The 27,913-nt window shown below is 34.3% G+C and overlaps 1 protein-coding gene across 7 annotated transcripts; it reads right to left on the minus strand.

Annotated features, from left to right (window-relative positions):
• Positions 1-7,974: 7,974 nt before the first annotated feature.
• On the minus strand, positions 7,975-27,522 carry LOC144965592 (uncharacterized). Of its 7 annotated transcripts, none has more exons than XM_078901124.1 (7): positions 27,499-27,522; positions 14,637-14,725; positions 13,688-13,760; positions 12,902-12,970; positions 10,314-11,914; positions 9,516-9,541; positions 7,975-8,162 (listed from the first exon to the last, which is right to left on the minus strand). In XM_078901124.1, the coding sequence occupies exons 1-7, from the start codon at positions 27,517-27,519 to the stop codon at positions 8,050-8,052; spliced, it is 1,992 nt and encodes a 663-aa protein (XP_078757250.1). In that variant the 5' UTR covers positions 27,520-27,522; the 3' UTR covers positions 7,975-8,049. The 7 variants fall into 7 exon arrangements, with proteins under 7 accessions (XP_078757250.1, XP_078757249.1, XP_078757248.1 ...); XM_078901123.1 differs by lacking the exon at positions 27,499-27,522 and adding an exon at positions 26,566-26,759; XM_078901122.1 differs by lacking the exon at positions 27,499-27,522 and adding an exon at positions 24,191-24,286.
• Positions 27,523-27,913: the final 391 nt, after the last annotated feature.

The following is a 27,913-nucleotide window of genomic DNA, read 5'->3' on the forward strand; positions in this document are numbered from 1 at the left end:
CTTTGTTGTATTTCATCGAATTGTAGTTTAATATTAAATTAAAATTATTTTTGATGGGCCATCATATGGGTACAAGGTTCCATGTTTCATCACGCCTTCCTTAGTATTTCAGATAAAGATTCAACCACTGTTTTGTGGTGAAAGATGGGAGATCTTCTTAGATTGGCAGAATGAGTAATATAAGGGAGTTTCTCCTTTGCTGTCTCATCTATTTCCCTCTCTGTCATTTGTTCCTTTTATCTGACTCTGTGTCCTCGATATGAAATGAGGCCATTGCTTCTGCTCAGGGTCTTTATTGGGCAGAGAGAGAGAGAGAGAGAGAGAGAGAGAGAGAGAGAGAGAGAGAGAGAGAGAGAGAGAGAGAGAGAGAGAGAGAGATTGGAAGAATTTTCTTCGTTCCCACTCATGCTTGTGACCACACGTTTGAAATCAGTTGGTGGCCGCCCTGGTCTTCCTCACCTCTGTCAGGGAGCCCATACAGTTTCGAATGCAGATGTGTGGTTTCAGTTTCAGGTCATAATTGTGATATAATCAATTTTTTCTAGTAGTGACATTTGTAGGGATTATATACTTGTGTCTGAGTCTGAGTGAAACTTTTCAGATGAGACATTTGGATGTATTACTTGTAAGATCTACTATGTACTATTTATGTTTGAAGTAGTAGTAGTCTATCTTGTCTTACTAGGTACACTCTTGACCTATAATCCACACGATCTCATCATTTTCCATGTCACTGGTACTAATTATGGCTAAAAGAAGCATAAGAACAGCGACACAAGAAAATGAGATCAATGGAAATGCGCACTTCAACAGGGAAACAAAGTCAATCCCAAGGGCAATCTTAAACTTTCTGCCCAGTGTGAAACCAAAAGACCCACATGGACAGCACAAAATCCCCACTTTAAGGGACAAACTCAGGTTATTATATCAATTATGTACTTCCATTCCAAGACAAGATCAGAAACTGAAAATAATCAAGCAGGGACAAAATCACACTTTGAACAACGGGTAGTTTTAAGTAACTCAAAGACATAAATAAAACTGAGCATATATTAAGTGAAATATCCTCTAAGTGCTCAAAACGCTTTACAAGGGATCCCTTGCCAATCTCTACATTTAACATATATGACGAGACATGCCGCCTGTAATGTGACATTTCAATTGTTTTTTTTACAATGAGATAACGCTTTTAAAGGTCAGTACTCATTTTACACCTGAATACGGTGAGAGAATGTGAGTAAAGAGCCTTTCCCTGGACTCAACTATGTGCCACTCAGAGCAGAACTCGAACACTAGACCTTCCAGACCATAGGCGGTATCATACCACTAACCCATATAGCCGCACAAGATGACAATAAAATGACTGGCATCTCTCACCAGAACAAAAAGACAAATTTTAATTCACCCACTTAACTTAACGTAAACACAATCTTAAAATATTGACACTATAATATTTTCATACATTCATTAGCACTCCATATCATCAAAGATTGGAAATGGTCTTCTGGATATGCATGTCCACACTGCAGACATATATGCTAAGAGAATCAATTCACGTAAGCGTTAACACCACTGATGGATTTTACATTTTCACCTTCAAATCCAATGCTTAAAATCAACTCTACCTCGAGTAACAATTCATAGATTCAGAACTAAAATTTTGAGTTAAAATAACATTTAGCTTTGTTTATCTTTCCAGTATTCAAGAAAAATTAGAAAAAAGTGACTTGTTCAAAGGAGAAAATGAAAAAAAAAACCCAAGAGCTGTTTTTTGTTTGTTTTTAAGGGTTTTCCGGCGCTTACAACACATAAAGGTAATATCAGCGCCAGTAAAAAGGAAGCAAATGGGATAGTAAAAAGTTCTAGAATTACAATTAAAGAACCCCCCCCCCCCCCCCCCCCCCCCCCCCCCCAAAAAAAAAAGGTAAGACAAAGGGGAATTGGTTCAAATAAGAAACAGATGTAGATTCCAAGAGCACACTATCAAAGTACTTAATTTGAGATCACTAAAAGTCTCATCCAGACACAAGCACAGGTCCCCACTAAGAGGAATACACTCAAATGGTTTACAAATCATATATAATATAAAGAAAACATAATACAGAGAGATGATTTACAAGGAAAAAATATCATCTCTCAAAACTCTAACTATACATTTGACTGTTTCCCTCCCATCCAAGGACTCCGACCAAGGTCAGGACAAAACCAAGCAATCTCACTCCAAGACAAAGATAGAGAGCAATTGGAAAACAGATAAGAGGGGATAGAAGACACAGCAAGTACCTCCCTGCCCACTATGGGAGGTAGGAACCACAGACAACTAGGAGTAGACCAGGCAACAGCCACTTTTTAGTGGCTAATCGTCCCTGGTTGCATAAAAAAGAAAATGGCGGTGCTCGACCTCTCGTGTTCAGATTCTTTATGGGGGAGTAGATAATGAGTTCCCTATATGGCCATGTCAATCATGTAGACATCCTTTGATGATATAAGCCTACCCTTTGCCTTTGATGTCTGCAGTCGCCTTTTCGTTTTTTACGGTCACTCATGGCTAAACAGCCGTCAACAATGAACTGAACCATCGTTGAATATATTATCCAGGCATGGTTGATAGGTAAAAAAGCCAAATTATGTTCTAGTTACATTTGAAACAAACAAAGTATATCACTGATCTCGTCTCATTGAGATATAAAGAATGATATAAAAACCAAGAAAATCGGCCGATAAATAAAAAAGTTGCTAAAAAAAAAGCTAAAATAAACAAAAGCAATTTTTAAAATCAAATTTATTCGTAAAACAGTTGGTTTTCAACCGATTTTTCTGAAATAAGGACCAATGTTCTTCTTTTTTTTCAAGCTGATTTCAACAAAGTGACTTTCAAATTCCTCAGAATTATTTTTTTTACTTTTAGATTTTAGCTTTTAGGCCTACTCAAAAAGGTGTTATATTCCTTGCGTAACAATAGTGTAATACATCGACGGTGAGATTCACAATTCTAAACGAATGGACGGTGGCAGTAGATCAAAGAGGTGTCCCAACTTTATTTACCAACTACTTTTCTTAGTGCTAAAATTACAAAGTAATAATTTCGCGTCAGAAAAAATAACTCTCAAGTTCCTATCTCTTTATTAGAATAAAATTGATACCACGAATGACAAAATCGCCCCACAAATAAGGGAGTTATAAATTATTCATAATATTATTTTAAGTTATTAAATAAACCGATCATTGGAGCCAAGTAAAATGTACAAGTAAAAGTGTAGTTTAATATAATATGTCTAATTTGGTTTATCATCATAAACCTGGCCTTTTTTTTCTATTTTCCGTCCACAAATCAAGGTTAATCGAGCTCAGTCAAAGTCATTCATATAGAGATTAAATCGCACACCGTCGCTGGTTCCATACAAAAGAAAATGGCGGCGCTCTCATTAGCCACTTTTGATGACGTTTATTACACTAGATATCTTTCACTTTAGTTTTCTACCGCCTCACCCCCGATGGGAACGACCCACCGTCGATGACGGGGAGACAGCGACATCTATAAAGAAGTCCTAGCGGGGAGACCATCGTGTGGTTACGTCATAACAGATGTCCAGAACGTGAAAACTGGCCTATATTTATCCCTGCAGGTAGAATGCACCGCTTGGATTTCATTGTCAGTCAGGCTATAGGACAGATTTCGTAAAATCGTTCATTTTTACACTGCAATTGATGACCATACACTTCTTCAATATTTTTCTATTTTATATGGATATAACGGCCACATTTTCATCTTCAAGACGCAATTATTTTCATTGATAACAAGAAAGGGTGAGTATACTTTATTCTCTCTTGAAAAATGTATATTTTTCTATTTAAAATTAACCTGAAAAATATTTTTCATTGTTTAACAAATTCAAATTGATGTTATCTGAGTTTTGTTACCCTAACACATGGTAGTAAATATAAGAGTAATAATCTACTTTTAATATAGCATTTATTTCAATGATTTGTAATGACCGGTTTCTGCACAATGAATGTGTAAACACATCTTGTCTAATTCTTTGTTGGCTAACAAAATAGTCCCGTATTCAGACAAACTCCTGAGACATAAGAACACGAGTCCAATTGTGATGATAACGTTATTGTTGTTGTTGTTTTATGGTGGTGATGATGATGATGATGATGACAGTGCAGTAATAGTAGTAATCGTAGTAGTAGTAGTAGTAGTAGTAGTACTAGTAGTAGTAGTAGTAGTAGTAGTAGTACACACACACACACTCAGAGAGAGAGAGAGAGAGAGAGAGAGAGAGAGAGAGAGAGAGAGAGAGAGAGAGAGAGAGAGAGAGAGAGAGAGAGAGAGAGGGAGCGTGTGTGTGTGTGTGTGTGTGTGTGTGTGTATATAAAACTCATGTACGCACATGTTTAGCACGGAACGATTTTTATTGCTTGTTCAGTCAAGTTCTCATGATTTCTCTGTGAAAATTGAACTTTGAACCTATAGAGCAGTAAAGTTAGGTGCCCCAAACGTAAACAATAACAAGTTGCTAGTGATTTCCGTTAGGGACCGGAATAATTTACGCACAATATAGGTCTCCCAATTTTGTAGTTTGAGTTGTAGGCAATACACTTTCAGTATTGAAAATATGTTTACATAAAATCTAACAGTTGCAGAAATAATAATATAAGGCTAAATTATTATGAAAATCAGGCTCCGAATAATTCTCGTTTTGTTCACACCAGCGCAATAATTTGCTCTGGTCTAAAAATAGATAGACTGTAACTTTTGATAAATTTTATAAAATTTTACCTTTTGTTCCATAAAATATCCATATCTAGACATTATTTGATGCATGATCGAGTATTTATGAATATGTGTTTCTTTTGCCACCTAACAGCCAAATTTTAAAGGTTATTTTTTTCTATTATTTACATTGGAACGTGAGCTGTCAAGACAGGAACATGTGGTTTGCCACGTGCTTCTCGACCTTTGTTTACGTTTGGGGCACCTAACTTTACTGCTCTATAACTTTCACACCGATTTGCGATTCCGTCTTCACAATTCGCACCTTCCCTCGATATTCTTCTACATCGCCCGTTGGTACAGTCAACGGGCGTGGGAAAAGAGGGTAGATAGATATATTATGACATCAAAAAGCGATGTGATCAAAGGTGGCGGATGATTGTGTAACATCAAAAGCCCGGTGGACTGCGCTACAAGGCCGAAGTTTCGAGGGGATATGTGATTTGAGTGGGAGGGGCTTATTTGACTTTGCCGATGACCGACTGGTGGACGATTGAAATTATAAAAATGTCCTTTTTCAGCAGCCAATTGGAAATGGGTAATTGTAAACATCTGATTGGCGCTCCATGGATAGAAATCAGTTTGGAGGTCATGGGATGAAATTGCTGGAGAGATGGAGTAAATTTGAAATGAATTGAACGTAATTTGGGGCGTTGTCTAGGTGTCAAATAAGACTCTCGCAGACCGGTGATAAATCATTTTTTTTTGGCCGCAAATGCTACAGTAAACTTCTTTCTCTATCTTATTTTTGTTAAAAAATATTTCAGAGTGGGTATATAGGCGGATTCCATTTTGAATAACGGGCATTTAGAACTATATTTTAAAGGAAAATTATTACGTTATTATTATACGCAGGCATCTAGGCGATCACTATCGTATTATTACTAACAATCAATAATATTATTATAACTCTTATAATTACAATTATTATCATTATCATCATCATCAATATCAATATCAATAATAACTAATAATTTTTTTTCTTTACTCAGATGAATGGTCATACTGAAAACAAGCATTGTCTCAATGCAAATGGCAAATGGACTCTGCCGAATAAGCTGTGAAAGGGCTCAAATGAGATGTGGTTAAAAAACATTTCATGCAAACTGCTCCAGAATTAGGAAGTGAAGTTCCATCGGTGAAAAAAAAGAAAACAGAACGTTGGTTAATTAGATGCTGTTTCTGTGAAATGTAACAATCAGCCGTTCCTTACAATAATCGTGAGGTTTTACGTGTTAATAAAAAGTATAAAAATGTGTTAAGATCTAGACGTCTGTACAAAGTTCAAAGGAATACTTATAACATATCTTTACCTATGATTGTCAATTTATTTTAAAATAACAGTTCATTTTGATTATCTGATCATTAATTCCCCCCCCCCCCCCCCTCCCATCTTCTTCAATGCGTTTATCACGATTTTTTATTGTCAAAAAATGGATATTATTTATTTTTTACTATTATTATTATTATTATTATTAATATTACAGTGGTGATCAAGAGTAAGATAAATACACTGATATTATATGATTATTACTAGTATTAGTATTACATCGATATCACGTGTTTCAACTGATTCACAATGATCATTTCTGTTATCCACGATGCTTCGGTTGTTCAATAAGCAGACCATTGTCAACAAATTTCCATTTTAAATAGTATTAGCTATCTGGTCGGCGTCCTATTTTTTTTGTCGAAGCACTGGAGAGAGGGAGAGAGAGAGAGAGAGAGAGAGAGAGAGAGAGAGAGAGAGAGAGAGAGAGAGAGAGAGAGAGAGAGAGAGAGAGAGAGAGAGAGAGTAAGTGTGTGTGTGTGTGTTGGTGTACATAAAACTAATTTATGCAACGTTTTAGTTTTACCACGAAACAACTTTCATTTTACCACCTCAGTTTAATCTCTCATCAGTTCTCTCCGACAATTGAACTTTGAACCTATATCTTTAACACAGCTACGTCATTCCATCTTCACGATTCGCACCTCACCGCGATATTCTTTTATGTTGACTCGTGGTACAGTCAACGGGGTTGAGAGAAGAAGATAGATATTGAGTGACATCATCAAAAGCGATGTGATCAAAGCTGGCGGATGGTTGTGTAACATCAAAGACCAGTGACTGGTCTACAAGGCCAATCATATTCGTGGGTATGTGTGATTTGAGTAGGAGGAGCTTTCTTGACTTTGCTGATGACCGAGTGGTGGACAATTGAAATTAGAATTGTCCTTTTTTCAAAGGAATGTATATAACATATCTTTTCCTAAGAATTGTCAATTGCCATTACTAAAACCAGTTCGTTTTGATTATTTGATCAACAAACCCCTACAATTCGGGGATTACGCTTTTTTTTTTTTATTGCTGTCAAAAAAGGATATTGCTGTACAGGTGAGCGGATATCTCAACAATGCTTCATTACAAAACGACTTTGATTATATATTTCTACTCTGTGAATATTGATGATTATTGCAGTATTTCATTTCTCATTTATTTGTATAAACTCAGATAACTATGTAATTTTTGATTATATCGTTTGAAGTAAGTAATTAAAATTTCTGACCCATTTTTATGGTTATTTCCTATAAAATCTAATCCCAAATGATCTACTAAAATTATATCAAATAAAAGTATGTAGATCACTAGTTATGACTCTAAAATATCTTATTGCGACATCTAATAGCATCTTTACTACGCCACTTTGAACTTGAGAAAAAAATCATCAAAATAGGAAAAATTGCTCAGTCTCCCTTTTGGCACAGGCCGTGACTCGCCATCTGTTATGAACTAGCATACGGCAAAATTTACCTGTCGAACTAAAGTGAAAGCAGTAAACGGCTGTGCTTACCTGTTGTCGTCTCTAGTCCTGTATTCTCTATGGTAGGAACCCCCACCCAGGAAACCCAAGAGCAATCCATCCGTGTATATGGTCTCAAACCTCAAAATCCCACCATAACACACGATACAAAATCCTCACCAAGAGGGGAACAAATCATTACAATTTTCCTCTTAACAATTTCCTATGAACACAGCAGATTAAGAGACACGGGCTTAATTGTTTCCCTCTCCACAAAGGACTCTTGCCAGAATTATGGAAGCCAAGGGGATGGGAAGGGGTGGGAGGGGGTTGAACAGCAAGAGGACAAGAGGAAGAAGAAGAATTCTTTTTTAATAAATGATAATAATAATAAAAAAATCTAACAAAAAATGATTGTGAGAAAAAAACAACATATTTATTTATGCTTTTCTCATGACATATCAAGTTCTCTATAGTAACAACAGCTCAGTCATCATCAAAGCTAATCTTTTTTCCAGCAAATGCCTTGATTCCTCCACTTTGTTCAGCTTTCCGCTTTCGACTGGCCTCCCAGGATGGATGCAATTTGGGTTTAGACTCTGGAGAGAAAAAAAAAGAAGTTTTTGAAAAAAGCATGACAGACAAATGTTCCATCAAATCTTTCATATGCATGGGTGCAAGCAAGGTTGGCCATAAAAGTGAAATCCAATTCAAAGAAATTCAAAAACCTGAAACTTATTTTGAAAGGTGACCTACTGACTCTAAATGATATTATGTTGGGCCGGAAATGAACTAAAATCCATTTTAAAAAGCCGGAATTCCAGGTTAAGCCGAAATCTTGCACTCAAAAAAGATTTTTACTAAGCTACTTGGACGCTGTCTTTTAATAAATTATACCTCTTATCGTTCATTTTTTTTAGGATTATAAAGTTAAACATGAATTGATGACAATGTCAGATTGAAGAGAATTGGCTTTGACTTTTCAAAAACTAAGAGAAAGGGAACCTATGAATTTTGACAAAAATATGGGTTAACCTGCTTGTTCCTAAAATCGTCCAAATGATTAAAAATCAAATAAAATTTATGCTCATTTGGCGGAGAAATATTTTGGCTTTGGTGGCATGAAAAGGATAATTATAGTAGCAAATGCTTCTCATAAAAGGACTGAACTCAATCCTGGGTTCAATCAAGATTGTTTCCAGACCTCCATGTTCACCCAGAGGTAGTTGGGTTGCTATCCATATAAAGAACAATCTATATAATGAACAAGAATTTGCTGTCTTAATGAGTTCATTATATTCTGGTTGAAGTATAAAATGGTCTAATGTATTTTTAACTGCTTGATGAAAAATGTATAAATAATATCCTATCAGGCAAATGATTCCATTTTTTTAACACTAAGAAATCAGGATTTAGCATTCCAAATTAATGTGTGATGATGAGTAAAAGTAACTATCTTAAATGAGCCGTACATTTCAAACTAATACTTATACCAGCAACATACAACTGAGCAAAAATATCTAAAGTATATATTTTTGGTAACATTTTTCTGCACCATCATTGATGAGTGAAGGTTAACACTGTTTTTCTCTGTTGGAGGTGTAAATGTTAGTTTTAGATTGTAGTTTATCACGCTACTCAGTGACTGCCAGTTAAACAGACAGTCGCATTGCATAGGTAAAATATTGAGAAAAAAACTTGAGGGTGTCAACTGAGATTATATTTATAGACAGGTGGTCGTTATGTAGAGGTGTCACTAAGGCAGGTTTGCAGTACTTTCAATAATTTCTTCTACAATTTTTATTTAAAAATTTGATACTGTTACAGGAAATATGTAGTGTAGATGAATTTGATCAAAATAAATCGTTGGGCTGATCAAATGTGGAAGAGAACTTGGACATTCAAAACTCCGTCTCTCTATTCTCAAGATTTGAAGGATAAACTCTACTCACCTTTAGTCTCTGTAACCAGCTTTGTTCTGTGGAGAAAAGAGAAATTATTTCACTGATATAAATGCATTAAATATATTTGTCAACAAACATACCAGCCAGATATAAAGAGAATTGTGGGAAAGAATTTTACAAAAAAAAAATAAAAATAAAATAAAAATCAGCGACAAAAAGACAATCATTTATGTATTCACCACGCCCAATGCATTTCACCATGCTCGCTTTACTCTAAAACTGATTATATAGAAGAAAATTTCCATTTCATGCAATATATTTAGCCAAAAAGCATTTTTTATGCCAATGTGTATGTTTGAGAAAGATCAAAGACAAAATTTAATTGAAAATTGACAACAATCATCTACATCTTGACATCTAACAATTATATTTGAAATCAGAAAAAAGTGAAGAGAATAACAAATACAGATAAAAAGCAGTAAATTACAAATTTGACATAATTAAATGCCTCCCACTTGCAAACTTTCCAAAATATTACAGCTTTAGATGTTGTTTTTAAAAAATTTTAATCTTTCTATAAATATGAAAAGCTCTCCATGCCCTCAAAAAGAACACAAAATTTTTTATGTTTTTTTTTTTAATCAGGCAACAAATTAATAAATAAATAAATAAATATTTGAGGTTAAGTTGCTATCTAATTCCTGTAAAAGTTAAAAAAACATAACAACACAAAAAACAAAACAAACAACAACCCAAAAGCAAAGACAAAAAAACCCCCAAAAACAATAAAAATTCTTTAAAAGATTTTTAAAAAATCAACCCAAACAAACTAGCAAATGAACTTACTTTCCTTCCTCTGTAATAATGGACTGATTTCTCCTTTTGTAAACAACTTCCTTGCTTCCAAAAGAAAATGATCCATCATCATTTCCACCTCCTCGTCCGAATGGCTTCTTCCCTTTTTTCCCTGACTTGTCTTTGCCTCCAAATTTGAACTGGCTTTCATTACGGCTTCCTCCTCCTCCTCTTCCACGGCCCCTTCCTCGACCAACTCCATAACCTCCACGGGAAGGAGCTCCTTGATCGTATATCATTGATTTAATTTTCCCTCTATTTCCAAAAATGGCCTGACTATCATCATCATTATCTACATCACTTTCTTTACCATCATCATCACTTCCTTCCTTTTCAGAACCCTCGCTTTCAGATTCAAAGTCACCACCTTCAAAGAATGAATCTTTTGGCAGCTTTTTTGACTTTGGAGCTTCTTCTGTAATAAATTTTGGTACAGCTTTACTTTTCTTTCTTCTTTTTGATTGTTTGGAAAATTCTTCTTCATCTGTATTTTCATAATCCTCCACATCGCTTTCCTCCTCATTATCACTTTTATCAATCGCTGCCCCAATGTCCAGTTGTTTGACAACACAGTCTTTACTTTTATTACTAGTTTTCATCAACTTGAGTGGTTCCACTTTATCTTTTCCAATACTTTTTTTTGACTTAAGCTGCTCCACTTTTTCATTTACATTATTTTTCAACGACTTAAGGGGTTCCATATTATTCTTTTGACTTATTTTCTTTGACTTTAGAAATTCCACTTTATCCTTTTCACTACTTCCCCTAACTTTATTCTTTCCATTGTTTATATTCACTTTAGAAGTTTCTAGTTCCTCAGCACTGTCTTCTTCATTCTCCAAAAACCCTTGCTCACTACCATCATCTGATACGTCCATTCCTTCATCATCATCATCATCTGTTACGTCCATTCCTTCATCATCATCATCACTATCATCATCTCCTCCTGAATCACTGGACAGTTTTACATCTTGTGCTTTTACTTCATTATTTTTCTTTGAATTTGAAACCTCTGATTTTTCTGGCATTTCATCCTGCTCACTTTCATCTGATTCATCTTCACTCTCACCACTGTCATTCGCTTCTATTTCTTTCTCTTCTTTTTCTTGTGAATGACCATCAGAAGTATTGCTTTTAACTTTATTGTTTTTTACATTGCTCTGACTACTTTCAGATTGTTGCTTTTGTAAATCTAATTTTTTCTTTTGTTTCTCTTTCTTTTCGTCAGCCAACTTCAATCTTCTTTTCTGCAGAAAATTAAGTTCTCCTTTGCTTTCCGATTCTAAAGTTTCCTTTGCCTTCTGAAATTCATCTTCTCTGAATAATCCTTGGGTATACACATCAGTCATCAATTTTGATGCTCTAATATTTTCAGCCTTATTGACCTTTTCTATTTCTTTTCGTCCTTTTTTCCCCTTTATTTTGTCCCCTTGTTTTGAGCTTTTAAATTTCCGTCCAGTTTGTTTCATGAGCATAAAAGCTGCAAGGTCTCGCCAATCATTTTGCTCGTTCCTGAATTTTTGGACAACTTCCTGTATAAGACGATGATCTGCCAATCGTGCCATTGCCCGTGCTGCTGGCGATACTGTTGACTGCAGAATGAAAAAAAGAGAACAAAAAAATTAGTATTTATCATAAGGGGTAGCAATTTTTCAGAACAACACAATCCTATATATCTTTAAAAAATATATTATTGTCAAAAAATGATTAGAAAAATATGTACAGTCAACTCTGCTTAATCACACACCCTCGGGAGTTTGAGTTAGTATATTGATTAAGTGGAGTGTGTGATTAAGGCAGAGATGCTAAAATAGCATCTAAGTACCAGCTTTCATGTAGGGCTTAAGACTGTCATGTTCAACCTGTTTATAGTATCCTTCCTAATATCATGGTCGCACTACTTGACATGACGTAGGGGCATTATCTAATATTTGAATATATAACTCATTTTTGCTTTGGATCCATACTCGGAAATGCTAATTCTTTACAAAGATAATGGACCTTATCGTGCAAAATTTCAAGCTCATTTTACAATGATTTACTATTATTATTTTCTAACCTTTTTCATGTTATAATACATATCCTTTTTATTCATATTATAAGAGTTTCCTATTAGTTTTCAATTTTACTTCCACTTGATCAATATTTTATAGAATGAAAATGATAATAGCTATTTCACCAACTGTCTCCACAATATAGCATTAACAATATCCTAAGATTTAGAACACATTCTATGCTGCAAATCAAATCAAAATTAGGACCTTAAGTGCATACTGAAATAAAAAATGATAAGACTCAACTATCCATCTCATGATCTTTATTTCATACTTCAATGGTTTATTTTCCTATTTGTTATCTAAATATAATCTGAACACACTTTTCTCTATAATTTACTTCAGTCGTTCTTTCAGTAATCTATCAAACTTGAACTATGTGGCCAATCCATCTATATGGTATAACCCATTCAGTAATAATAAACCCATTGGGTAATAACCTTCTTAAAATTTTGGCAAAGTCTAAGAGGAGCTTAGCTTTCAGTTACTCATTGGCACAATTTGTTTAACTCTTATAAAAATTACCTTTGCAATATCCTCAAATTTAGCAACATTAGCCAAGGCATACTTAAATATTTTGTCATCCTTCAGGGTCTGGAAAATAAGGAAAACAAACAAACTAAAACATCAAATACAAGTCATATTAATTTCATCCTAACAACATCGTCAGAAAGGATACAAGCATTTGCATTCAATTAAATTCAATCAATTGTTTGTCTTAGATACAAGAGTATGGTTTGGTGTGCCTATACTGAGTTTAAGCATACAGAGGGTAAAAATGAGTATATAATTAAAGAAATTCTTTGTGAACCACAACTGTGTTGAATTTTCGTTCTTATTGTTTGTTTGTTTGTTGCTTTAGGTCTCTTCCAACACAATTGAGGTTATATGAGAGACCGCTGAAACAAAAAAAAACAAGCAATCTAACAAAAATAGTACAAATGTAAATCAAAATCATAACCTAAAGATATCATAAGCTAAATTATAAATAACCAAGAACAAACAGGCAGAAGATTTACAGAAAAAAAAAAAATATCCCCTGTCAAAAATACAATCACAAACCAAAGAAGCAGGATAGGCTAGTAAAGAGAAGAAGAAACGACATCACTATCGGATCGTACACCCATGCGAACATCATAGGTATATGATTCAAGGGTGATGCTCTCATCCAACCACCCGCTCGTTCTTATTGTATGACATGGTTAGAAAAGTAGTAATATCATCATTTAAAATAGTTTGGTAAAAATAAATCTTTTATATATACATTGAAGGAAAATTTAACTCCTAACTGAACGTTTTACTATAACATACTCTCATGGAATCTATTTCTTCCAGAAATCTTTGAGCCTTCTTCAAATTCTTTTCCTTATGTTGATCTGATCCTCTGAAAAAAGTAAAAATAATTATATAAAGTGCAACTAAATATTTGTTTTAAAGATGCCATAAAATTCAATTATGTGAATACTTTAATTACCTAAAATCAAAATTAAACAAGTAAAATAAAATATCAATCAATATCTATACAAAAGAATAGCTAAATGATGTACAAATTGTTTTATCTCGTGAAATTTTTAATTTTCAATTTAAAAAGTTGTCACAATGAAGCTCTGAAAAAATGACTACATCATAGAAAAAAAAAAAATTAATAAAAAATTTCAATTCTGATTTTTTTTTAACAAGGAGCATCTGTAACGGCAATGTCCTTACAATGTAAAAAAAAAAAATAATAAAAAATCCCAAAAAACTGACCTTCAGTCCAGTTTACCTCTTTGTATTAGAGGTCCACTGTCTTTAGGAGTTCATTAAATGCAGGTAAAAGAATTTTTTCATCATATGGCCCCTCCATTTGGAATAAATTACCTTTTGAGATTAGAAACTCATAATCCCAAAGGCATTCAAAAGCCGGCCAAAGACATATTACTTCAGAAAACATTTCTTTGCTTGATTTCAAATGTATTTCTGTGTTGATGGTGTTTTAAATATTGAATATGTCTGTATCTAATAGCTGTAGCCATTGTTTAACTAATGATATATATTTTATTTTTGTAAAGCGCCTAAAGCTCATATTGCATGAGATGTTGGCGCTATAAAAGTGTGCAGTATTACTATTATACTATTGTCAATTACTGATTAAGAAGTTAAGAAGCAAATTGAACAAGAGGTGAATTGATCTTATCGTTTTGACCAAAATCAAATGTTTAAAGAGAAATGGAAGAAATGTCTATTTTCACAAGAACAAAAAGAGATAAGTAATACAAACTTTTTCTTTTTCAAATCTGTCACATTACGGACAAGTTTATTGATAAGATGTGATTTTGCTTTCCTGACGACAGAACGTGCATTGACAACCTGAAATGAAAAAAAAAGGAAATATATATTGCATAAAAGATTATGCATATAATCTAACTCTTTTGAAGTATTTGTACAGTGCAACCCGCAACATCGAGGCTGTCAGCCCTAGCCCATGTAAATGTGTATAATGTTCGAAAAATTGACTGTCTTATATTTTTTTTTGCCAACAATTGAAAAAACTTAGTCCTTTTGAAATTATCATTTATACAATTTGGACCTCTCTTCTTAAACAGCATAATTAACTATTATTATTATTATTATTATTATTATTATTATTATTATTATTAGTAGTAGTAGTAGTAGTTGTAGTATTTTTAGTAGTAGTAGTATAATTATTATCATTATTATTATTATTATTATTATCATTATCATTATCATTATTATTATTATTTTTATTATTATTATTATTATCATTATTATTATTATTATTATCATTATTATTATCATTATTATTATTATTATTATTATTATTATTATTCTCCTCAGGCAATGAAACGATATTTAGGGGTCATCAGTCCCCTACAGAGACAACTAATCCTGATGAACTACTAAAGCTGAATTATGTGTGTGTATGTGTGTGTAAGAGAGAGAGAGAGAGAGAGAGAGAGAGAGAGAGAGAGAGAGAGAGAGAGAGAGAGAGAGAGAGAGAGAGAGAGAGAGAGAGAGAGAGAGAGAGAGAGAGAGAGAGATGTCCAGGTTGAAATTCCACATACAGGTGCCCTTCAATGACTAAGAGAAATAGTAAATATACTGACTTGTTCACCTGTAGTAAAAGTAATATTTATCCAGAGGAAAAAACAAATTTACTTATCTTAGGCTAGAAAAACAGCTTATTTTAAATTATTTTATCGATTTATACTTGTAATTGAGATACAGTTGTGTGCTCATCTTTGGAAGTTCTGCCGTAGCTTTAGATATTACAGATATTACTGTATTATGCAAAAAGAGTTAAATTCACAATCAAAAGTAGCAGCAATATTATCAGTATTATGTATGCCTACCTTTCTAAATTGCGACCCTGGGTAAACTCTCTTTTTATCACCTCTAGAAATCAACAGAGCAATTTCTGGGATTTCTAGTAATTTTTTTCACCACAGAAATTCGCCAAATTACCTGCAAATTGGTCTTTGCTAACAGAATTACTGTGTAAGGATCTGTGAACCGTCCACCGGGTACTTTCAATCAGAATTTACTTATTATGATGAGTAGTAGTTATATTTTTTTTATTTTTAACATGTATATAGAGCAAACCATATGATGACGCTGTCAAAACAAAAAGACTGGCAGCATGTGGTAAAACATGTGCTCCTATCTCAAACCTCTCACTTTCCATAGCAAATAATAGGAACCCCCCCCCCCCCTCCATAAATATGTTGTTATTAGGTGGCAAAAGAAGCACATACTCATAAATATTCGATCACGCATCAAATACTATCAGGATTTTCATACATTATGAAACAAATGGTAACATTTATCAAAATTACTTATTTTTAGACCACGGTAAAGTTATTTATTCAAAATCAAAGCGTTTGTGTGAACAAAACAAGAACTATTTGGAACCTGATTTAGATGCTGTGAAACGACGGAAGACCTTCAGATAACGAAATCATCAGCATGACAAAGTAAAAGTTATCAAGTCACAACAGCAAATTTATGAAAATCTGCACTACCGGGGCACACATTTCTGCTGAGTGACGACATAAAGCAAGTGGACCAGACAACATCCTAAAACATTATGCAAAAGAACTTGTGTGCGCAATAACAAAAATATTTAACTTGTCTCTCAATAATGGAACCCTCCCAAATGATTGGAAATACGCAAACATAACACCAGTTTTCAAGAAAGGCAGTAAACATGTGGCAGCAAACTACAGGCCTGTATCTTTAACATATGTCTGTTGTAAAATAATGGAACACATATTATGCCATCATATCATGATAAACCTGGAAACCAGCAACAATATATTAACACCTCTACAACATGGTTTCAGAAGTGGACATACACGTGAAAACAAATTAATCATAAACTATGCATGAACTCATAAAATCTTTAGACAAGAAAATACAAACTGATCTAAACATCTTAGACTTTAGCAAGGCATTTGACATCATCCTGCACAAAAAGCTCCTTTATAAATTAGAAAGTTACGGTATAAGAGGTACAGTAGAACTCGGATACAACAGGGATAGTGGGACTAGCAATAAATCCCCGTTGTAGTTGAGTCCCAATATATCCCTGTATAGGGAATTTGAATGGAAGCAAAAAAGAAAGAAACAAACAAAAAACAAAAAAAAACAACCCAAAACAAAAGGTACACATTCTGAGTTACCTCCCTAAGTAAATATTGATTTACCTCCCTAATCAAACAAATCAGATAAAGTGACTGTGACTTCCATTCCTGTAACTTCCTACCCCCGAAATCACCATTCACTAAGTGCACTTCAAAACTCAAGAAGCACAGCCCTAGCTTCAGGTTTCACATAGAGCTCTTCACCATCTCACTTCTCATTAGGCATAGTTACCTAATCAGTCACGAGATGCACATCCCTCACTCTACTCGTAACATAGGCCTAAGTGTATGAACATGGTGATTGGTCAGTCATGCGCCTCTCACTAGCCTTTTATTGCGTCGTCGTGGATACACGAAGTACACAGAGCGAGGGATGTCAATTGTATACACAATAATTGCAATTCGGCCACTTTCACCTCATCTCCGTTCCTATAAGTCATGTATGCCTTCCTCTTTTCTTCTTGAGTAAGTAGTTTTTCTCAACTGGGTACTTAACATGCAACTCACACCTCCGTTGTAGTCGTGTTCCAAGAATATTTCCCCATTATAGCCATGCATGATTTATATGCATTATATAAGATGTAGAATGGGAATTTTTTCATTTCCCGTTGTAGCCGAGCTCCCGTTGCAAGCTGTATTGTAATATTCACAAGTGGCATACGTTATTTCTGATGCAAATAACAAAGCAAGTTATTGTCAAAGGCTCATCATCATCATCCTGTCAAGTTGACTCAGGAGTACCACAAGAGACAGTTCTAGGTCAGATACCCTTCCTCTGTCACATAAATGACCTTCCCCAAGCTGTAACATCTCAAACAAAGCTTTTTGCAGATGACTGTCTTCCTACAGACACATTAAATCACCATCAGACCAATTACAACGGCAAGCAGACTTACAAAATCTCAAACAATGAGCAGACACCTGGGGCATGTGTTTCAATGAAATAAATATTATAAGATGGAAATATCCCGCAGCAAAACATCACTTAGATCCATCTACACACTGAACAATCAGAAAATGGAACAAGTTACAGAAAATCCATATTTAGTATTTAGGCATCATTATACAAGAAAACATAAAATGACAAGCACACATCAACAAAATAATAAATAAAGCAAATTCAGCGCTTCATCAAAAGGAACATCAGACATTGCCATGCAAACCTAAAAGAAGCTGTCTACATAAAACCCGTAAATTAAGATCAATCTTACAGACTATTCCTGTACAGTTTGCACACCTGAAATCGGATATAAAAGTAATTGAAGCTGTCCAGCGCTGCAATGCAAAATTTGTCTTCAATGATTACAGTCCCCATAGCAGTGCAACAGACATGATCACACAGCTTGGATAAGACAGACGGAAAGAACAATGAAACTCTCATGTTCAAAATAACAAACAAAATGATGGCCATCTCACCAGAACAACTAGACATACGACGAAATTCACGCATTCAAAGAAAAACCCACTCAAAAACACTTAAACACTGGGAGGCCTTCTGAAAGCTCCCTGTGCTAGCATTTCTTTCAATTTGTATTTTCACCATGGATCTTTTGTCATGCGTTTATTTATTCAATTTGTCAATATAGTAGCATTTTAAAACTCTAGAACAAACCTTGACAGATTAGTGAAAGTTTAAACTTTCCTAATACGAACATTGTTTTAGTTTTTCACCACTATTTTGTTTTGTGAAGTATTGAAAGCAGTCCTAGGTTGTTTTTTTTTTCTATCAGGGTTATTAACTCAAGATTGGAGGATTTGTTTCTATTTGGGTTAGGCATAAGTCTTAGCAAAGGTGCTAGGGTGTTTGCTTTTCCTATTAGTTAGGGTTAGTTAAAGTTAAAGGTACGAGTACTATGTTTTATTTTTTCTTAGGGTTAGTTGAGGGAATATTTGGATTGTTTCCCTTAGCACGAGGAGCTTTCGAAAGGCCTCCCAAAACACCAATCTACAAACTCAAACATTTTAATCAAATATTCACCCGGACTATCAACAAAGATGGAACGCTCTTCCATGAAGACAACAGTAGGCAGATGAGTGAGCAGCAGCAGCAGTGGCAGTCAAATTGTGACCCAACTCGCCCATAGGAAAGTTGTGACTGGAAATTGCTGTTCGCGTTCAGTGGGGTTTAATTAAAGATACATAACTTTGTCATATAGAGGAATATCACAGATATTTTGGTATCATTATTTTCGTCTTTCAATTTCCTTTTAAATGGTGCCAAGTAACGAAAAATCCATCAAAAATTTCAGGAGTTATATCAAGTTGAAATTTGGCAACTTTCAAATGCGTCTATTTTTGTTATTTACCGCGTGTGTTTTTAAAATAAAAACGCTTGTTTTTAGAATAGCATCTAAACTTTATTCATGCCAAATTTCAGGGCTCTATATCTATGCGCAGACACCTTTTAACTCTGCGCCGAAATGCCATGTTTTCATTATCTTCTCATCATGGCTGCCCGACGATATCTATATTTTCATATCGATATTTTAAATTTAGTTATTTATTATTTTTAATTTAGTCCATAATATTTTCAGTACTATTATTTACTATGTTTTTATTTTGAATACATACTTTCCAACTTTTTCATGGGTACTTTTTAGTTTTTATTTGAAAAGTTCGTTTATAGCTCCAGAAAGAGTTGATCTATTAAAAACAGCAACTATAGTCACCAAATCTCAATTAAATTTTGATATATTGTGTTGCCCATGCAGGAAATTCTTTTCCTGTCATTATTGTGTTTTCCGACATATTTCTTTTCTTTGTAAATTCCGATATTAATAACATCGATATTTTAAAGATACCAATTGCTTTAATTTTAATTTATTTTGCCATCAAGTTTCTTTCCCATATATGTTTAGATATATTTGTTATCATTTGTATTTACATTCTAAAGGTCTTAATAAGTATGGTAAGAAATTCACCCAAAGTGGTTTAGCAGAATTTTTAAACAGACTGACTACTTTCACTGTATGTATTAGCCATTCAAAAGCCAGGAAACTGTGACGTATAAGGACCTCAGCATCAGGTCCCTTTGAATTCTATCCGACATCGTTTTCTTCCTGCGTGTGCAGACGGGTTAAAAAAAAAAAAGAAAAAGTTTGCCGAGAACAAAAGTTAGGGAGGCATCCCGAAAGCTCCTCGCTATAGCATTTCTTTCAATTTGTATTTTCACTTTGGACCTTTTGTCAGACGTTTATTTATTCAATTTGTCACCATATAGAACAAACCTTTATAGATTTGTTAAAGTTTTAAAATTTCCTAATTTGACCATTGTTTTGATTCTCGACCACATTTTTGATTTGTGAGGTATTGAAAGGTAGTGCAAAGCAGTCCTAGGGTTGTTGTTTTTTGTTTTTTTTCTATTAGGGATAGCTAGAGGTCGTTTGTTTTTCCTATTAGGGGTAGTTAAGGTACTAGGTTGTATTTTTTCTTAGGATTAGTTGAGTGAATATTTGGGTTCCCTGCCTTAGCATGAGGAGTTTTCGGAAGGCCTCCCAAAGCTATAATAATACCAGCGGAATGGCGGATTCAGAATAGAATTGGTTACAGTTACGGATGAAGCTTTCCAATTTCGTGGCGGCGATGGGATCTCGAACCCGCGACGTTTCTTACTGGTACAACTCCGCCTGGCCAGGGAGAGCATGGCTCTACAGTAGAGTATGAGCCATTAACATCTCTCTAATAGATGATAATGGTATGAGCTATTCACAACTCGAGAAAAAGTGATTTCATCTCTATGTCTATCTAGAGCCCCCCCACCCGAATTCTTGAGGTCATGGGTTCAACACAGACATACGCTGCAAAGTTTGTTAGCTACCAAGATACCATTATCACCGTTTGGTGAAAAAAGTGTGTCAGGCTATTTTCACCGTACAGTGAAAATCGTCCACCAAGATAATATCGTACGGTGAAAATAGTCTCCCACACTATTACTATTTTTACCGTACGGTGAAGATCGTCCACCAAGATATTACCGTACAGTGAATATAGCCTCTACACCATTATCACCGTACGGTGTGTCAAGCTATTTCCACAGTACGGTGAAAATCGTCCACCAAGATAATACCGTACGGTGAAAATAGTCTCCCACACTATTATCACCGTACAAGTGAATACAGCCTTCCACAACATTATAGTGAATAGTCTCCCACACTATTATCACCGTACAGTGAATATAGCCGTCCACACCATTATCACGTACGGTAAAAATAGTGTTTCAGGCTACTTTCACCGTACGGTGAAAATCGTCCATCAAAATATTACCGTACGGTGAAAATAGTCTCCCACACTATTATCACCGTACAGTGAATATATCCTTCCACACCATTATAGTGAGTATAGTCTCCCACACTATTATGACTGTACAGTGAATATAGCCTTCTACACCATTATCACTGATGAAAATAGTGTGTGAAAATCGTGCACCAAGATAATACCGTACGGTGAAAAGTCTCCCACACTATTATCACTGTGCAGTGAAAATTGTCCACCAAGATATTACCGAACGGTGAAAATAATCTCCCACACTATTACTATTATCACCGTACAGTGAATATAGCCTTCCACACCATTATAATGAATATAGCCTTCTACACCTTTATCACCGTACGGTGAAAATAGTGTGACAAGCTATTACCACCGTACGGTGAAAATCGTCCACCAAGATAATACAGTACGGTGAAAATAGTCTCCCACACTTATATCGCCGCACAGTGAATATAGCCTTCTACACCATTATCATCGTATGATGAAAATAGTGTGTGAAAATCGTCCACCAAGATATTACCATACGGTGAAAAGTCTCCCACACTATTATCACCATGTGGTGAAAATCGTCCACCAAGATATTACCGAACAGTGAATATAATCTCCCACACTATTACTATTATCACCGTACAGTGAATATAGCCTTCCACACCATTATAGTGAATATAGTCTCCCCGACTATTATCACAGTACAGTGAATATAGCCTCTACACCATTATCACCGTACGGTGTGTCAAGCTATTTCCACAGTACGGTGAAAATCGTCCACCAAGATAATACCGTACGGTGAAAATAGTCTCCCACACTATTATCACCGTACAAGTGAATACAGCCTTCCACAACATTATAGTGAATAGTCTCCCACACTATTATCACCGTACAAGTGAATACAGCCTTCCACAACATTATAGTGAAAAGTCTCCCACACTATTATCACCGTACAAGTGAATACAGCCTTCCACAACATTATAGTGAATAGTCTCCCACACTATTATCACCGTACAAGTGAATACAGCCTTCCACAACATTATAGTGAATAGTCTCCCACACTATTATCACCGTACAAGTGAATACAGCCTTCCACAACATTATAGTGAATAGTCTCCCACACTATTATCACCGTACAAGTGAATACAGCCTTCCACAACATTATAGTGAATAGTCTCCCACACTATTATCACCGTACAAGTGAATACAGCCTTCCACAACATTATAGTGAATAGTCTCCCACACTATTATCACCGTACAAGTGAATACAGCCTTCCACAACATTATAGTGAATAGTCTCCCACACTATTATCACCGTACAAGTGAATACAGCCTTCCACAACATTATAGTGAATAGTCTCCCACACTATTATCACCGTGAAAGTCACGTCTAAGACGTAATCAGTTCTTTTGAACCCCTTAAAACAGGGGACTGAGGAACACTGATGATTTCGGGTTGTGCAATAACGTCCAACCGCCCCCTCATCGTCCCCAAGCCTGCTAAGATCTATTATCTAGCAGCTAAGTTTCTACAACTAAACAATCCATGAGCAATAAAACCCTAAAACATATATAAATAACTAAATAGAACTCAACAAAATCATAACTACATCATATAGCAGCTATTGAATAGCTATCAATTATATATATAAACGTAATAGTAATAAAGATAAGAAACAGTGATGCTCGTAAAAGGCAGAGTGTTAAATGAGGCAACTTACTCTCCATCCCCAGACACAGCGATTATACAAAATTAAATCAATGTCACCAAATATTTAAAACACGATACACAATAATACTCTGAAATACACTCAAGAAATAAACACATCATTAACTTAATAAAATATACAAAAAGATTCCTACAATAGCTGGGTAGTATTATAATTCTCGTCACCATTACGAGAGAGAGACCAAAAATGCGTGTGATCAGTTAGACTGAAAGATTCCAAGTGATCGGTAACTGGATGGTTCATCACTCATATGAATTCACAAATTACCAATTGTGTTGTAGAATATAGCCTTCTACACCATTATCACCGTACGGTGAAAATAGCTGCTTCCATTTTTAAAAGCCAGAACTTTCCTTCTAATTAAAATAGACAAACTGCCTTCGTGTGAATCCGTTTCAATTTATTTGAACTTTTTCATTCTGCCATTTTATTTATGCAATTAAATTGCCAGAGGTAAAAATAAACTCATTATGTCATTACGCAACATGTTTATATCTTTTCCTTTAAATTCTATCTCAAACTCTTCTTTATTCTATGTATTAAATCAAAGAGTTGAATCATTTGCATTGTTTCAGTGAGATATTGGGGATAAATCCAAAAGTGATATGGCAAATTATGTTTCTTATGTCTGGTCTATTGTTTAAGGTGGTATTTTTATGCACCTCCGTTGGAGGTGTACAAAAACGCACCGTTTTCATGCACCTCCGTTGGTGGTGATCGTAAATTAATGAAAATGTTGCTGCATATGTCCATGAGGTTTAAATAGGATAATTGAACAGAATCGCACCAACGCCGTAAAAATAGCCATGAGAACCGTCTTTACAGGACTGTAAAAATAGCCCCGAGAACCATCTTTACGGGACTGTAAAAATAGCCCCGAGAACCATCTTTACGGGACTGTAAAAATAGCCACTGCGAAAAAACAAACAAAAATGATGTCTTTCTCAATACAGTAAACTTTTTTTTTTTAAATGTCTACAATGGGAATCGAACCCAGTACTTTCAAGGTTTGAGTCTGACAGCTTGTCCACTGCGCTATGGAGCCACCCGACTGTTCATCACATTTAATAAGGTCTTTCTAAAACAATATTTTACCTTCAATGCAACTTCTATTTTCTGGTTTTGTATTTCGATTTTTTATAATTATTACTTTTTTTTATATAAATTTATTGACAAAAGCATCATACAGATGTCACAATATAACTTTCTCCATGTCCAAATACAGAATCACAATATCGCTGATGAAATTGGGTGGGATGCGCATGCATGACGGTGTATAAAAACGGTCCGTTAAGATACACCGTCAACGGATGTGCATAAAAACACTACGATTGTTTAATTATGTAACATTTGCGTCATATGTAACAACGTGTTATTTTGAAATTTGTATCTTCCTCTTTACTAATGTGTAAATGCATTGTCCTCGATAAGACGATTGCTTTGGTATCTAATCTGTTAATAAGAATGCCATATTGTCTGTTATAATCTATTTTTATTAACATTAACGGCATGCGATTTCGGTCACAACTTTCCAATGGTGATTTAGGGATAAAAATCAGTCTGTGTCTGAAATTGAAATTGCCGACTTCTCACTGTAACTACATTTCTAGTCAAGATAGATTATAGGGAGTTTAATAGAAATTCTAAATGTACCTCACACACTTGAAACCAATGTCATATGAAAGAGCTGGCAACACAGATTACAAAACAGTTTGAATTTTGTTTGTATCTTGATTAGAAATGTAGTTACGACAGTTCAAAGTCTGAAATTTCAGACCGATTTTTACCCCAAAATTACCATTGCAAAGTTGTGACCGAAATCGCGTGATGTTAAAAAAAAATGGTTAAAACAGTCAATATGGAGTTCTTATCATATATTGTATACCAAAATGTTCGTCTTATCGAGGACAATGCATTTACATTAATAAAGAGGAAGATAAACATTTCAAATTAACACATTATTACATAATATGACGCAAATGTTACATAATCAAAAACTCGGCTAGACGTAAGAAACAATTTGCTCTATCACTTTTGGATTTATCCCCAATATCTCACTGAAACAATTGCAAATAATTACCCTCTTCTAATTAATACATAGAGAATAAAAAAGGGTTTGAGAGTATTTAAATGAAAAGATATAAACATGTTGTGTAATGTCATAATGAGTTGATTTTTACCTATGGCAATTTAATTGCATATAAATAAAATGGTAGATTGAAAAAGTTCAAATAAATTGAAACAGATTCCCTATTATACCTAATTAGAAGGAAAGTTCTGGCTTTTAATACTTTAAAAAATTCTGCTGAACCACTTTGGGTTTATTGCTATTACATCATTTGAACTGACAATTAATATAATTTATCCCCCCACCCCCTCCCCCCTTCTCTCTCAATATATGGGGGTGTCAAAACTAATAGAACTTCTTACCATAATAATTATTAAGGCTAATGCCTTTAGAATATGGATACAAATGATAAACATATCTAAACATATGGGAAAGAAACTTGATGACTTGATGGCAAAGTAAAATAAAATAAAATTAAAGCAATTGGTATTTTTAAAATATCGATATTATTAATATCGGATTTCACAAAGAGAAGAAAAATGCGAACTTTTAAAACAAAAACTATAAAAAGCCTATAAATAAAGTTGGAAAGTATGTATTCAAAATAAAAACATAGCAAATAATAGTACTGAAAATATTATGGACTAAATTTAACATAATACATAACTAAATTTAAAATATCGATATGAATATCGATATCGTCCGGCAGCCATGATGAGAAGATAATGTAAACAAGGCATTTCGGCGCAGAGTTAAAAGGTGTCTGCGCATCGATATAGAGCCCTGAAATTTGGCATGAATAAAGTTTAGATGTTATTCTAAAAACAAGCGTTTAAATTTTAAAAACACACGCGGTAAATAAAAAAATAAATGCATTTGAAAATTGCCAAATTTTAACTTCATATAACTTCTGGAATTATTAATGGATTTTTCCTTAATTGGCACCATTTAAAAGGAAATTGAAAGACGAAAATAATGATATCAAAATATCTGCGATATTCCTCTTTATAACGAAGTTATGCATCTTTAATTGAACCCCCCAAAACGCGAACGGCAATTTTCGGTCACAACTTTCCTATGGGCGAGTTGGGTCAAAATTTGACTGCCACTGCTGCTGCTCACTAAACTGCCTACTATGATAGAAACAAAATTCAAACTGTTTTGTAATCAGTGTTGCCAGCTCTTTCATATGACATTGGTTTCAAGTGTGTGAGTTACATTTTTATAATTTTTGTTAAACTTAAACTCCCTCCACAGATTTAGAAATGAAACATTCATTCATTCATCAAACGAAGATTATCAAAATTCTTCAGCCAAAACATTAACAATTGCTGTCACATTCAATAACTCTCTCCGCCCTCGAATACAAAAAAAAAAATAAAAATAGTGGACCTCAAGTAACATTATCTATATTCAGATTCAGACACCTGCACTTGCCTTGTTATTGTTAATTAAATTTAAATTGTCAAAGTCAAAGGCAAATTTTAACCTTACCGTTTTATTTAGAGCCATCATATCAAGGGAAGCACTTGGTGCTTTGTCAATACTTCGGTCATCCATGATTGATTTAATTTAAGTGCTTTTGACAGAAAAATATAATTTTTTTTTTAAAATGTCATAAAATAACACTGCTTGGGCTTGACATGGCCTAACGTGGATTTTGTTTTTATTCCAATCAAATAAATCAGTCGATGATAGATATCAGATTTAGCAGTTGTAATTCGACCGGAAGCTCTTCTTCTTCTTCTTCTTCTTCTTCTTCGGAATTTAATTTCGTATACTTTTATATTCTAATTCCCCCCCCCCCCTCTCTCTCTCTCTCTCTCTCTCTCTCTCTCTCTCTCTCTCTCTCTCTCTCTCTCTCTCTTATTGATTGGGCGGTGTTAGTATTGTTATGTAGAGACATGTAGCATGCTCTCATTGTTTGTGTCTGTGAGTGTGTGTGTGTGTGTGTGTGTTTGTGTGTGTGTGTGTAAGTGGTGTATATAATAATAATAATAATAATAATAATAATAATAATAATAATAATAATAATAATAATAATAATAATAATAATAATAATAATAATAATAATAATAATAATAATTTATTGCATCCCAAAAAGGATTTTTTTTTGTACAGACGTGTTATAATTTACACAATAAGATAAAAATACAATGGAAATAGGATGTAGGGCCTATATATAAAAAAGGAGCAGCTCCATAACCAGAGCTGCGCTTTATAATATGAATAATTTCAACACTGTAAAATAGTTTAAACTGTCACTATAAATTGAAAATTGAAAAGATTGCAAAACAAATAAATTAATTAATAAATTACTATTTGGAACTGTGTTTTCAGTCCACCAGTGGACTGAAAACACAGCTGTGTATTCAGTCCACCGGAAATAAAAATATTTAAAAAGGACAAAATATCGTCGATACTTACCTTAGTCATTACTGGCGACATTGATGCTTAGCCTATTGTAGGTTCGGCATTATCATAAATGGACAGGCATAAAATTTATGGCAATTTGATGGCTTAATAATATTATTTACAGCGTTTTATTTACTCTCGGAAAGTCTTGATTGAGAGTTGCTCGAAATCGGCGCCCGAGTTTCTTACAGTGGCCGCCAGATAGCCATTGGCCTGGCCAATTTGACCAAAATTACTACACAGAGAATAATGTTTCTATAATTAATTTTAAATTAACATTTATATCTATTTTTAATTTTTCCGAGTCCGTTAGAATTTTTGTGATTATCAAAACCGATGATTTTCCCAAGGAGAGCAGAGTTTTAGTATTGTTTGCCCAAGCAAGGTTCAATTTGGTCACTTTTCACATCGATCACTGGCCTCGACC

Source organism: Berghia stephanieae, chromosome 2, assembly GCF_034508935.2.
Source record: "Berghia stephanieae isolate SIO BIC M18660-M18661 chromosome 2, UCSD_Bste_1.3, whole genome shotgun sequence".
Taxonomy (NCBI): domain Eukaryota; kingdom Metazoa; phylum Mollusca; class Gastropoda; order Nudibranchia; family Aeolidiidae; genus Berghia; species Berghia stephanieae.